The sequence below is a fragment of the Arvicanthis niloticus genome, chromosome 2 (genome assembly GCF_011762505.2).
Source record: "Arvicanthis niloticus isolate mArvNil1 chromosome 2, mArvNil1.pat.X, whole genome shotgun sequence".
Lineage (NCBI taxonomy): Eukaryota > Metazoa > Chordata > Mammalia > Rodentia > Muridae > Arvicanthis > Arvicanthis niloticus.
In genome coordinates, this window is record NC_047659.1 from 38,632,981 (window position 1) to 38,647,667 (window position 14,687).

The window sequence follows — 14,687 nt, forward strand, 5'->3', positions numbered from 1 at the left end:
GCTGCCTCTTCCTCCTTAGTGTATTGCAATGTCTGGTACGCAGCCAGGTTCAACAAATGTCTGTTGAATGAACCTGTTAATGAATAAACATACATAGTGAAGCCCTGAGTAGGACCTAGATGTTTCTACCCAGGGGCTCCAGCATGGTTCCATTAAGGGCAATGTAGAAAACCTCAATTTCCCATAAGTGTAGAGCTGTGCACTTAATAATCTCTTGGTGAGCTTTCTTTGTTAGTACGTTGTAGGACTCAGGCCATGGAGATCACTCTAGGGTATGGCTGTTCACTGTTGCTTTCTCTGGTGATGTAACTACCCTATATCAACTACTACTCCACAGTTCTAGTATGGTTAAAGTGCTATATTTTAATTGCATTTAATTTTAATTCATTTAAGTTAAGATAGTCACAAATGGTTAGTGGCTACAGTAGACTTCTAACAGTGTGTAGAGATAGACTATGGTATATTGGAAGAAATTCAATTCTTATGGAGGCTGGTGACTAGAGAAATGCTTGGAAAAACACACATGTAAAATATTGTCCAAGGCTCCATGTGACAGGCAGTTGAGTTTAAAGATTCATTTGTAGATGGGGAGACTCCCTGGGGACTTCAAAGCAGGGAAACAGCCTGAATAGATTTGTCTTTTGGAAGTCCTGTGAGGACAGAGGCAAAGGTCTGAGGCTCAAAGTCACTCTTTGTCTATTAATATAGGAATGGCTTGGCAAAGGCCACAAAAGTGTGAGGTTTGCCGATATGTCAAGATTTCTGATAGACATCCTGTTTGTAATTCTTAGATAGAGTACCACTAGGAAATACCTAATGGTTATTGTCTTCTCACAAGCAGACAAACTCTGAGGGCTCTTCTGGGCTTTGCTTCAGAGTCTGTGCTGTGGAGAACTGAAATTAAGGGAGCATCATTCTCTGTGGCTCACAACATCAGCCACTTAGTGCAGTGAGAGAAGACCTTCTGGATCTGTAAAGGTGCCTTCCAGGTTCCCCACTACTCAGCAGCTTTGTCATTGTCAGGGGCCAGAGGGAGATGCATGTTTCAAAACATGGGAGTAGAAAGGATTTGGGGTTGAGAAGTATCTGAATAAAAAAATCTAAAAATTACTCTGATACGTGGACCTTATAACCATCTATTCCTTGCTTCGATTGGTTCTTACAGATGTAGAAATAAGAGGGGGTTTTCGGACATGGAACCTTATAATCAGAAAGGAAGAATTAAGTTTGAGGTGCGGAGAGACAACACAGAAAAGTCCAGAGCTGGGAAACACCTTCTAGACATTGTCTTTGTGGATGCTTCCAGATTTATTCCTGTGTATCTTATGGTGTCCTGGTGTGGCTTTTAAAAGAAAAAAAAAATCTGTGGAAATTACAGAGTTGGCAAACTGCCCAAAGTTTCTAATTGATGCTGGACATTGTAGCATTCTATTCTTTGAAATGAGTTTTAGAGTCCTTACAGACGCAAAATCTCCTCCTTCAGATACTGTTGTCCATTTTATTTTTGTTAGTTTGATTTAGTGACTTAGGAATCTGAGGCAGAGTTTATTACTAATTCTACAGGATTCAAAGTTATCACTTCCAGATTTAATACATTTCTTAAAAGGAACCGGAATTCGAAAGTTTGGCTTTATCCTCACCTAACACATTTGGAAATGCTGGAGCAATCTTTGGAATTAAGTAAATAAACATTTCTTGGAGGTACAGCAGGAAGTGCAGACATCTCAGACTTGATTTGTTGAGTGAACTGATGTGCATTTTTGTACATTGTGCTATTTGTCCCAGTATTTAGGGTTCTCATTACAGAAACCTCAAACTTCATCCAGCTTCTCCTCCTCTGTGACCATGTACCATGAATGTTTTTTTCCTACCAGGAGCATTTTTACAATACCACACATAGCATGAAATAAGTTCACACAAACAACACGCCATAACCTGAGCGTCTGACTTTATTTCCCCCAGAAATGAACAGGTGATAAAACATTGTGTCCAAAGCGAGATGCATGGCTTCCCTTTCCTCTTCTTTCACAGAGCATAAGAAAATGTAAACAATACCGAGCCTAAACTTCTGAGCCCTCCTAAATGTCTAGCGGCCTTTACAATATTCATGGTCCAAGTCGTCCACGGGAAGCCTTCAGACTGTCCTACATGCTAATACTTGCATTGCTTCAGTCTGATAAAGAAAAGCATTGCTTGAGGAAGTGGGTCATATGGGTATATAAGTGATTCTGGGAGCGCCCAGATGATATGCCATGGTTCTGGTCAGAGTACCACTGCAACAGAAAGGGGGAGAAAAAAAAAACCACATGTTTTATTCCTAGAGTTGAAAAACCCACCTAGCGTTGGTTTTCTTGTGCTCTAAAATCACAGTTAAGTTTCCTAATGTTTTTGGAAGATTGTTTTACAAACCCTTGAATAAAATTGTTTACATGTCAACACTTGGAGTAGGAAAATGTAGAAGAGTTCTTATCAATATCCAGTACTGTTTTGTATTCCTTAACTGTAGGTTTTACATTCTAAAAGATGAGCTGTTCTAATGGCCAAGAGCCTAGTAATTAGAATCAAGTCTTAGGTCCCAGAACTGGTGCGTTAGTTCTCTTACTTTGGTTCTTGAGCACTTGGGTTTTTCATTTGAAAAACTAAAAGAACTGTATTTTTTTTTTTCTAAAACCATGGTAGTTCAAAAATTTTATGACATTTTTGGCCTGTAAATCTAATTCTCCTCTGTTTCAGGAAAAAAAAAAACCATCATGTAGTATATCACACATAACCATAAATACCCTCTATAGGACTTTAAAACATTGTTGTAAAAAAAAAAGGAGGGGATAGCATAACTTTATACTTTATTGTTGGAGCAATTCCAGTAAGATTATTGTCTTCATGGCATAAGTGGGACAAGGGTCATGATGTAATAAGTGTACTGAGCTGAATTTCTTTTAAGAAGTCAGAATAAACAAAGGCCACAAAAAAGATCTCATCTCACTTCTTGTAAGAGTCATTGCATTTTAAAAATCCAAACTTCTGAAAGATGAGAGAGTCCCTTCCTGGAGTCCTGTCCTATACAAGCAATTGAGGGGAAAAATACAGTTACTGAGTCGAGGAGAACATGGCTACCAATGACTGCCCCCCACCACTGATCTTACTGCCTCTTCTAATCTCACTTTACATTCTTCTTGCTCCCTGGGAAGCAGGTGCCAGACATTGAGCATATGCAAAGGAACTAATTCTCTGACTCTGAATGGACCTGCAGAAACTCAGGGGGTCACTGAGATTCTAGGAACATTCTGCAATTGTTTCTTTCTGAATAGACAGAACCTGTTAGCTGTTCTGAGACTCCTAGTTACTGTAGGAACTCTGGACATGTGCCTATACATATGCACCCAGGACTGCAGAACTATTAGCTATTTGAGCTGTTTAATCTTGTAAATTATCTTATTCTATATGAAGCCCATAGGTGGCGTGACTTACCTTCCGCCCTTGAGGGGCTTCAGAAAAAGTCCAAGATTCATTTACTAATACTCTGCTCTTTCTATTCTCTAAATATGTACACACACACACACACACACACACACACACACACACACACACAAACCCCTTCTTTTAGCTTGGTGGTAGTCAAAGGCCATGAAGTAGGGTAAAATAGGATCATATACCATTGCCTGGAAATCCACTTGTGCATTAACCAAAGCTTTAGCAATCTGTGCCGAGTTCTGAAAGTGCACATTATCTGCAACAAAGAGAGAGCAAGAAAGAGAGAGAGAGAAAGAGAGAGTTAAAGTGCTGCTAAATACCAGAAAGCCTAGAGTGACAATGTACTGCCTGGAAATGAACACCAGCAATTATCTAGTCATGCATTTGACATTGTCAGCAGCGAGTGATCACGCTCAAATATGGAAATGTCCCTGACTCTTAGGTACTGACCCTGAGCACAGGCATAGGAGGATGCTTAATGTTTCTTAAACAAAGTGATGCTGGCTCAGTATTTTTATGTGTAAGAGTCTTGCTTAAACCTCACCATCTGCTGTTCCGTGGATGAGAAGATAGTCTACATTTCTGAAATATTCTGCTCTTGCCATCACAGTTGAATTCTGGAAAAGAAGAAAAATTAACATTTTAGTTGCTGCAAAGTTCTAATAGAAAACTAGCTAAATCATTGTGCAATGGACTTCGCACCAATACTGAAATTATGTATTGCTTTGGTTGATAAATATTTAAGAGTCAGAGCAACACATTTTCATCATCATTTGCATTACTTCCATCTGATTCTTAGTTTGAAAAACTGAAAGTTTATGTGTCATATGTTACATATGAGTGAGACCTTAGGCATAAATGATACCCGCTCAAGCTGTGTAGGCGTTGGGGGTAGGGAGATGAGAAAAAAGGGAGGTTAGGGAGAGGAGATTGGAGAAAGAATAGAATCCCCCAAAGAGTAAAATTTCTTTCTAGTGATGCTTTGCAGTTAACAAAAGATCATAATTTTTTGCCTGGGGATCCAGAACTGAATTTGCAAACTCTGAATCACTGTTTTAAAATTACTTAACACGTTTGAAATAAATTAGTGACCCAGATACAATGGGAAATGCTTACTTTATAGTGTTCGAGATTATCATCCTTTGTTGGGAGGCCCATGAATCTCTCCGAGTAGATGGATGCTGTAAAAATACACAGGAACATGCTATTTCCATATTATACATGCCATTTCACGATCTTACGTAACTTCTAGATTAGTAATTGTGCCCCGGCTCTCCTGTGGGGAGACTCTGAGGTACACTCTAGTTTTAACTGATGTCATGGTTGGTCTCAATGAAGGTGTCATTTCTGCAGCTTACCTCAGTGAGTTTCCAGAAACAATGCAGAAACACTATGGAAACATGAGTGTCTAAGCCTTTCCTTTCACAGGCTGCTTTTAAGCTCTTTTTAGTTGCTCTCCTTAGGGGAATGTGGAGATGGAACAGCCTAATTATATTTGAAAATAAACTGCAAAATCCACCTCCTCTGGTCCCTTCATTAGTGTCTGGTTTCATCTGGCATGAAACTGTGTCTCCTAAACGTACTTGCCTCAACATCATATACTCATATTCAAACACACAGTCACATACCTTTCTGAATAAAGATTCTCTGAAAGGCATGAATGTCTCATTTTTACTCCAGTGTGGAAAAGAGAAAATAGCAAAAGCTATAATTTTTTTTGCACAATTATTAAAGTTACTTTCAAATAAGCACTGGGTTAATCATGAGAACAGGTGCACATAGGAATAGATGTCTCCAAATTTATATATAATATAATATTCTCTCTCTCTCATATATATATATATATATATATATATATATATATATATATATATCACTTTTGATTGTGAGTAAAGGTGCTGTTTCCCACAGTGTACTACGAAGATGAATTCCTTGGCCCCTAGCTTGACGTTGCAAATGATATGCTTAAAAGTAATCATTGCTGGAGCTATGTGCCCTCAAAAACAGAGTTAATGATAATATTAAAGATTTGTTTCCAGAAGAGGTCAAAGTTTGTGGGAGAAAATAAATATATAGGGTCTGTGAAGAGCCCTTTCTCTTTTTAACCACTGAGAGTTAAAGCATGATAATAATGAGTTATGTGAACCACCTCATTTATAGATTACATTTTCCCCAGTGATGCTTGGATGAACTTTACTGCATTGTTTGTTTTTCTAGCAACCTCAAATATAGAGTAATTATGTGTTACATGTTTTCATGGCAGCATTTATGACATGTTTCCATACCATAATATTCCCAGCTGGAGACTGGAGCCACTGCTATGCCACATTTGAAGAGACCAGTTCCAGATGCAAGGGCCAGGGATGAAACGTAACCTCCATAGGACTGTAGAGACATGTTATAGGTCAGATACAAGATCAAAAGCATCTCCGTGGGGTTTTAGTTTGGCTATTTTATTTATTTACTTACATTTCAGATGTTTTCCCCTCTCTCCATTCCAACCACCTTCCCCCAACCCCCCCATCCCATCCCCTCTCCTCCTTTGTGCTTTTATACCATTTTAATTACATGCAAGTATTAAGGTCAGTTCTAGGTTGAGGGTCTAGCAATACAATAGCAAACAGTCAAGGAACAAGCAAGACAATAAACACAAATCTTCGAAGAACAGGCATAGCAATAAACAAAGTTCCGTGAACACTCCCATGATCACTATTTCTAAGGGCTTATCAGGATGACCAAAATATCTGAGTCTACTTCCCTAACCTAGCCAAAAGTCATTTTCGTGTCTGAAGCCAACTTCCTTGTTCTAGCCTAAGATTTAGATTCCTGCCTCAAATTACTTTTTCATTTTGTGTTTTTAAAGTGAGTCTACTCACAATAAGACCAAGGGGAACTGTGAAGAGTAGGTTAACCGCCCACCAGGTACGTCAGCAGCAAACTACAATAGTAATTTTATCTCTGATAAATCAGAAAACAATTAATGGCCCGATCAAAGCAAAGTGCCTGAAAACAGGGTAGACATTGTTTAAGAGAAAAGAACCAGAGTTGACTTTTTCTGCTCTCTCATGTTTTAAATCAAAACTTTTTTTCTTTTTAGATTTTTCTAACTAGGTCTTTGTTAAACAACAAAACCAACCAACCAACCAAACAAACAGTATTCTACTTGAAAGAGATACACAGAGAAGAGGAATTATTTCCAAACTGTAAAATACTTTCTAGCATTCACAGAAGTCCCATTAGGTAGACTTTGTAGCTACAGTTTTACCTATTTTATGAATATGGCATGGCTGGAGTTGTAGGCTATGTAGGCTATGTGCAGTTTGGGGGAATCCTGACATAGGAGCCCAAAGGAAGGAAAGTTGTTGGTGCCTTTAAGGAGGGATAGGGGGCAGTGTGAAGAAGAAGACAACAAGAAAGGAGTAGAGTAGAGAGGTGCAAGCATGTCCATTGTTAAAACTCATGAAATATGAGGAGCAGAAGCCTATCCAAGAATTTTGTTGCATTTTGCACTTAAGTAAAGAATCCTCTAAGTAGTTTATGGTTTTATTTTTCCATCTCTGGGGAATTTTATTGAGGGCCTTTGGCTGCAAACCACAGAATAAAATAGGCTGATCCAATTATACTGTGGCCTCCTTTTCTTATATTTGGAGGAGAACTAAACTAGGTTTTAATAGGGAAAATAGATTTTTAAAAAGCAGAAGGACCATTTGAGTTTTAAAATCATTTTGGTGAGTGAAATTGTCTATATTGTTTCAGATTTTACTTATGAAAATAATTTGCTTTAATTAGTAAGACTGAAAGAACTGTTCCTGGTTGGCAAGGTTTCCCTTCTTATTTAATTTCATTTTCAAATGAGAGCAGAGTGAACCTAAGACCTTCATTGTTCATGATTTTATGGGAAAACAAGTGACTAAAATAATAACATTTGGTATGCACTCTGCTCTCCATGTGTCTGAGCAGAAAAAATACATGATATGACATTGTAATTCCTAGTATATATTAAAATCTTCTTGAACATCTGTGTTCAAAACGTTATGCATTATTAATATATACCAACTCAGGGATTAGGTTACAGCACTGGGTTCAAATACATCTATCTATCTATCTATCTATCTATCTATCTATCTATCTATCTATCCATCCATCCATCCATCTATCTATCTATCTATCTATCTATCTATCTGTTTACAGATAGAATACAAATATTGTCTAGGAATTAGTAATAACAAAATCGTACTGCATCCATAGCAGAGCACGTGGTTCGACTTTACATCCCCAGGAGTCTAGGAAAAGCTATTCCTATTGTAGAAATGAAGAGGGGTAGAAAAGAACCAGAGTTGACTTTTTCTGCTCTCTCATGAGTGGGGATCCTTGATGGAGTGGGAGGTTACTGTAAGAAATGTGCCCACAGAGCAGATTGGCCAAGAGAATTCTAGAATGGTGTCCTTTGCACTTAGATGCCTTGCCATTTTGTTGAAATGAAGAATGCCTTTAAAATCATTCCCAGAAGGGCACAGAATTTTAAAACAGGGGTATGGACGCTCTTATTTAAGCTATCATACGCATTGGGACATTTTACCTACCAACAATAACAATCACTAGCCCACACTTTTCTGGCTGAGGACTGTCGTTCCACACCACAAGTCTTGACCATCCAGCTCCTACCCTACCTCCTGCTATGCATATTTTGGATCTCTTTTGTCTTTTTTGTCTTCTTTTGTCTCCCACCTGTTCTCTGAACTATGGAAGCATGATCTGACCTCAGGACATTTGCAAATGCAGAGACTTTCCACCTGGATAACTCCTCCCCCTGAAAGCAGCTGGCCTCACGCCTCACGTCTCTTCTTCAGGTCTTAACTCACTTCCAGACAGCCTCTCTAGCCTTCTTGTTTCAAACCATTCACTTACACCTAGTTCTTCGCTTCCCTCCTTTCTTGTTTTATTTTGCATTTTTGAATATCCCTTCCCATCTCTCAACATTTTGTATTGTACTTATTTATCCTTTTCTCCCACTATTCTCCAACTTCGCGAGTAGAGAGTTTTGTTTGTTTTGCATATGGATCTATTCCCAACACTGAAAATATGGCCTGATATGCAGGAGGGATAAAAATACATATTTACTGAATACATAATTCCACTGTTATCTCCTGTAATTCCCACAGTGACCAGGGAAAGAAATTGTTGATGCATTTTTATAAAGGAGAAGCTGAAGCTTGCACAGTAGCTGTAGAGTCGATAAAAACTGGAGGTAGGGCTCAAACCCAGAAGGCTTGCCTTAGCAACCCATGACATTTCCTGTTTCCCCACACCAGGGCAACTTCTTTTGGCAGAAATAATATAGTTTAACATGGTCCCTCATTAGAAGTGTATTCTTTCTACATTTACATCGTTCTCACATAGCAATTCAAATCGCTTATAATTAGTCACTGCAAGAGAAAGGAACTAAGATTAAATAATGAACTGATGCTTATTCAACACCACCTGGCTAGGTCTTCACTAACAAAGCAAAGCCTGCAAATGTAGTTTCTTTTTCTAATAGTTTACGCAAACCTCTCCCTGTTCCTGAACAGTAAGAATAATTGCTTTAATTTTTCATTGCATCCAAGATTTTAACACATGTTATAGGCTTTCTTGAGCAGTGTTGAGCGTTTAAACCTCTTCCTGGCCTTCTGTCCCAAATACCAATAGCCTTTCTCTAGAGTAAAAACCTAAAATGTCTCGAAGTATTGGCAAATGGCCCAAAGGCAAAACCATTCTCATTAGAAAGCATTATAATGAACGGGCATTTCTTAAACGCCATGAAGGAGACATAACAGATATTTTGCAACTGACTAAAATGAGGGCTATAGATCTTTGGTTATCTGACCCACGTAATAAAAAAAAGTAGTGTCAAAAATGCTCCTTCCTGCTGTAAAAAAAAAAAAAAAAAAAATCTGTATCTGGAAAGAAAATGTAGGATTTGAAACTTATTGACAAACCAATTTTAAACAGTATTTGTTGAGTTAGACACCACCCATTTAACAGGCTGCTGAAATGCTTAATATTACACAGGAAAGGATAACTTCTTTTCTGATGTAAATAATTAACAGCTGAGAATCGGTTACAATCAATCCTTAATGACTTCCTCCTTAATATCTCCAGTTTCCAATAGGTTCTCACTTCCTAGTCTTTAAGGGAACCGTAAGACTATAGGCTCTTCCAAATGCCTGCTTCTCTGGCTAATTGCGAGCCTTTGCAATCTGTCCCTAGTGCTAACCTTCGTACCTTGCTTTGAGATCACCTTCTCCCTATGACATTTTCTTTCTAAGATACCAACACGGTGGCATTATTAACATCAACAGCTCTTCCCATGGATATAGCCATGAAAACTACTGTTAACACATATTTGTGGGGGGAAAAAAAGAAATAAATAATTGTAGAATAAAACATTTTTTGTGCTAAACAAAAAAACTTTTTAAAGTTTCTTTTTAAGTCTTCCATGGGGCCAAAATGGACTATTCTAAATAAACATCTACTTCCTAAACTGTTAGATCATAAGCTATTTTCCTGAAAAAAAAAAAAAAAACCAACCAAACAAACAACCAAACAAAAAAAAACCCTCTTGATATGAGTGAGACAAATTTTGGGAGAACACGAAGGTACAGGATTAAATTCAGTTTAAGCAATATCAGAGATGCTTGGCATGATTATATATTTCATTAAACATCTGAGAATAAAAGCTATCAATAAAAGATACAACGTATCCTCTTGAAGAACCTCAGTGCTTGTGGAAGAAGCAAATAGATGCCTGTTTCTTTAAGAAGAGTACAGAGTTAAAGCAACACCAAGATTATTGCATTGACTGGATCTTCAGGAACAAGTGGTTTTCGGTTTTAGAGGGAGGACAGGCTAAGCGATGGAGGAAGTACATGGAAGTGTTGTTAGGAAGTTTATGTAGTCATAGGAATAGCAAAGCACAACTGTAGTTTGGCTACTTATCAGATCTGGGAGAAACAGGATTGAAAAGACAGCAGAAGCAAGGTTGCCGAGGACCTGAGACACAAGGAGATATATTTGCCACTTATTATATTGTGATCATTGTGGAATCCCAACGAACACAGAAATAGAAAAATAACACATTAAAAATCGTGCTTCAAGGTGATCATGAAGCCTGCATGGGTCTATGCTAGCTGCCTTGCATGTATGCTATGCTTGTTAGCTTGGTGTTTTTGTGGGTCTCCTAACAGTGGAGTCTCCTAACAATAGGGCTGTCTCTGAGTCTTTGCTTACTCTAGGAATTCTCTTCCTTCTACTTGATTGCCTTGTCCAGCGTTGATACGAAGGTTTGTGCCTAGTTTTATTGTATCTTGTCATGGAATGTTCTGTTGACTATATATGGATAAGTGTGTGTGTGTGTGTGTGTGTGTGTGTGTGTATAATTGTTAAAGAATAAAAAAGCAAAACAAAAAATATTCAGAATGACAACATTTTAAACAACATTGGAGTTGTTGAGGCCTGTCCAAGGTCAGTTAAAAAGCAATTAAAATAAGTTAAAAAGCAATTAAAATAACTTAATTAGAACCTACCCAACAAAGATCACAAACCAAAAGCATTAGCATTATCTAGAATCTGATCAGAAATGCCAATTCTTAGCCTTAGCAGACTCTCTGGTGTTAAGGATCTGGAAGTTGTATTTTAATAAGCTTTTGGCATGATAGATATATGCCTAACATTTGAGAAGTTCTGGTTTAATGCCTCATGAAGAAACTCAAATTAAACAATATTATTGGGGATAGTAATAGCTATTTAAGAGTTTGATATGGAAAACAAGTCCACTGATCAACAGAATGATGGACTCATAAAGAGATCTAAAGGTAAAAAGCAACTCTTCCAAGCTTTCTAATTTAGATGACTCAGCAGATGGCAAGATCTTCAGGGATGCCGAAGACTTGTTTTAAGGTAGACTATAATAAGGTTAGTTTGGAGTAAACTAAGCTTGATGCCCAACCAAATTGTGTCCTGAAGGAGAGATGACAGATGAGCAACTGAAATATAAGACTCAGAAGAAAAGAGGCTGCAAGTGGCCAAATTCTGCAACCATATCATCCTTGAAATCCCAGAGTTTGCTCTAATGGCCTACAGAGTATTGATGGATGAAGGCCACACTCAGAGACAAACAAACATCTAAAGAACCTACAGACTGATGGTAACAGAGGCACAGAATACAAAAAGCCACACAAGCTCTTCTTTGTGTGGCCTAGTATGTCCTTGTTATCTGATGGCTTTCTTCTCCAGACATCTCCAAACTTTTCTTACAAGTCTTTAGCCTTTCAAAGTTTTTCATGCTCTTGACCAACTCACACATGCTTCTTTGCTTTATCAAGACTAGAATAAATGTGGTCATCACACTCTGGATGCCCATTTACTAAGCTATTACTCACTATGATAGATACTGATTCATATCTGATGTCTCTGTTAGCTCTCACAGCCACAATTAACCATGTTTCTTCCTGCTGTTATGCAAAACAAGTATATCTCTAGATAAACCATGGTTTTTCTACATTCTTTTCCTATACAAAAGTCAAATCTAGGACTGATTCACCCTTTTATCTATAAACAACCTAGCATAAGGGCTGGGGATGTGATTCTGTACATATATTGCTTGCCTTGCATGCATGAAGACCAAGGTAGAATCATGCAAAATTGGGGTAAGCAGTGCATGTTTGTCATCCCAGCACTTGGAAGGAAGATTCAGGAAGATCAGAAGTTTCAGGAAGATCAGAAGTTTCAGGTTATTCTCAGATATATAGGTAGTTGAAAAGTAATCTGAGATGCATGAGACTATGTTGGAAAAAATAGAATAAATTGCTTAACACAGGACCTAATGAAGATATAATGATAATTTACAAGGATGATGAAATGGATGTCAGAGACCAGATATATGGGTTAATAAGAACAGAATGTCCCAAACTGGACGGACTGATATATAAAGGGGATTAGCATTAAAGCTTTTGCACCTTGTTTCTTCCAGTCACGTGACGTCTACTCAGGCATGGCAGGCATTGGCAAGTGACTCACTGCTTTCTTCTTTAAAATGTATACTTATAAGTCTGCTTCATGATCACGGCCATGTGAGAGAGTCAGCAGTCAGGGAAAATAGATTACTATTTCTTTGAATGGTATTTACACAATCAGATATGGTAAGTGTCTCTTACTGAAGGATTCTAATTGATATAAATGCACTGTTGGGCAATGAGTTGTTTTCAGGTCAGCCTATAGAAGATTCTCTGCCAAACTAGCATCTAACCGTGTTCAGTAAGTGAAACGGAAAGTTTTAGTTTATGGTTACTCAGAGCTTACAGAAAAAAATAAAGCATAGCTGTAAGCAAAATGTTAATGATTACACATGATTTGCTTAAAATGAGACTGTCAAAGATCTACTTTAGAAATTTCACCCCCCCCCCCCCAAAAAAAAGGATAGTAGGAAAGGGCTTATCTGGAATAGTCCCCTGTAAAAATATTTTGCTTGCTTCTACCCATTTGAATCCCACCGTGCTTAGATACTTAACCTTTGATAGGTTTGAGAAGCAGCAAATGACTTCAAATAACAACTTTCTCCAAACTCCTAACAGCCCATCATCTGGTCACTGAGCTCAGAATTGAGCCGGACTCTGCAGACTTTGTTCAATGCTGGGTTTCACTCCCTCCATCATGTGGAGGCCTCTCTTACAGAAAACAGCCAAGAAAAACAACCCAAGTACAACCGGCTGCAAATTGACTTGCAAATGTTACAAATTCAGACCAAAAAAGTGAAGCAGGGAGACTTCTTTGAAGGGTAATTACCATAATTTATAATGGACAAATTTAAACTCTTCCCAATATTTCTGGAGTGTCCAATGACTTTATGTTCCACAACTGATAACTTCTGCCACTCATTTTTTGTGTTTGTTGGTAATAAATGCATCAGTCCTCACACGTGGGGGAGTATCATCTCCACTAACAATAGCTAGGGAGCCAAATAATGTTTTCTTTCTAATTAGCACCAATTCACATTGGGTCTACAGGGATACTTTGATTTTCCCCAAAGACAAAAATGCCTAACAGGTCTGTTAGGGTTACACTGGTTTAGATAGATACTAAGCAATTTTTATACCAAAATTTCCTATCATTTCAGCCTTTAGCTCAGATTTTTATGAAAAGGAAATCCAAAACATAAAATAAATATTAAATCCAAAATCCAAGAGGCAATCAAACCTTTGAAGGGCATAGTTCAGTTCAATACGCTATAATGCTTAATTTTTACTTAAAAATTAAGTTAAAATGTGTCAGTTATGGATTCATTTGCAATACAAAGAAGAAATTAAATCAGAAAAAAAGGAACAAACACTTAAAATCACCACTTCAAAGCTGATATTATCTAAAATGACTGTTTCTATTGACAGATTAAATTATGTTGCAACACTGACATTTCATGAAAGCCCTCCTAGGCGAACACTTTCAAAAACGAGGATTGCTGAACTGAGTAACAGGCAGAGAACGTATAAAACAACTCACCCAGCCCCATATGGCTATTCTTTCTTCATCAATGAAACCCATTTCTATGAATTTTCTAAAGTGAAAGAAACAAATTTTTAGAATTTTAATTGTGTACACATGACATTTACTTCATTACACAAGCATATTTAATCCAAAGATTTAATAGAAATGCTTCATCTCTTTGTTTAAACACGAGCATAATAAGGCAGCATTTACAAATAACTAAAATAATATTTTCATGTTTTTTTTTTTTTTACAGAGGACAAAAGGATCATCTTAGACTCCATTCTCCATCCTTACTGATCCCAAGGTCCTCAGGTCCAGTGTTTGACTCTTATGAGTTATCAAAGCCTGTCCCCAGATTGCCTCGTTAGAATACAATGGCCTCACTACTAGTACCAAATTTCCAAACCCTTGGGTCTTAGAAAGAATTTTTGTTTCATTGCTGATTCAATTCTTATTAAATTTGTGACACTTTATTTGCTTAGTTGTTGATAACCATCGCTTTGCTTTTAAGTCCTTTCAAAGAAAAATCTACCCTTGCCGCTCATAAACAGGAACCCCACCCCCAATTTACTATTTTATGGACAACTAACTATATCTACATGTATCCTTTTAAAATGTTGAAATGATTTGCTCGGCTCCATCACATTTCCAAAACGTTTTCAAAATAATTTTTTTTCCTTAGGAATAGCAGACTA

At 37.6% G+C, this 14,687-nt stretch overlaps 1 protein-coding gene across 1 annotated transcript in view; it reads right to left on the minus strand.

Annotated features, from left to right (window-relative positions):
- Positions 1 to 1,931: 1,931 nt before the first annotated feature.
- Fap (fibroblast activation protein alpha) overlaps positions 1,932 to 14,687 on the minus strand; it is a 71,408-nt gene continuing 58,652 nt past the window's right edge. Inside the window, exons 21-26 of the mRNA XM_034495040.2 lie at positions 14,005 to 14,059; positions 5,757 to 5,856; positions 4,588 to 4,652; positions 4,016 to 4,088; positions 3,654 to 3,727; positions 1,932 to 2,273 (exon numbers count right to left, since the gene is read on the minus strand). Coding sequence (XP_034350931.1) covers positions 2,169 to 2,273; positions 3,654 to 3,727; positions 4,016 to 4,088; positions 4,588 to 4,652; positions 5,757 to 5,856; positions 14,005 to 14,059 — 472 coding nt within the window. The 3' untranslated portion in view covers positions 1,932 to 2,168. The remainder of the gene's footprint in view (positions 2,274 to 3,653; positions 3,728 to 4,015; positions 4,089 to 4,587; positions 4,653 to 5,756; positions 5,857 to 14,004; positions 14,060 to 14,687) is intronic.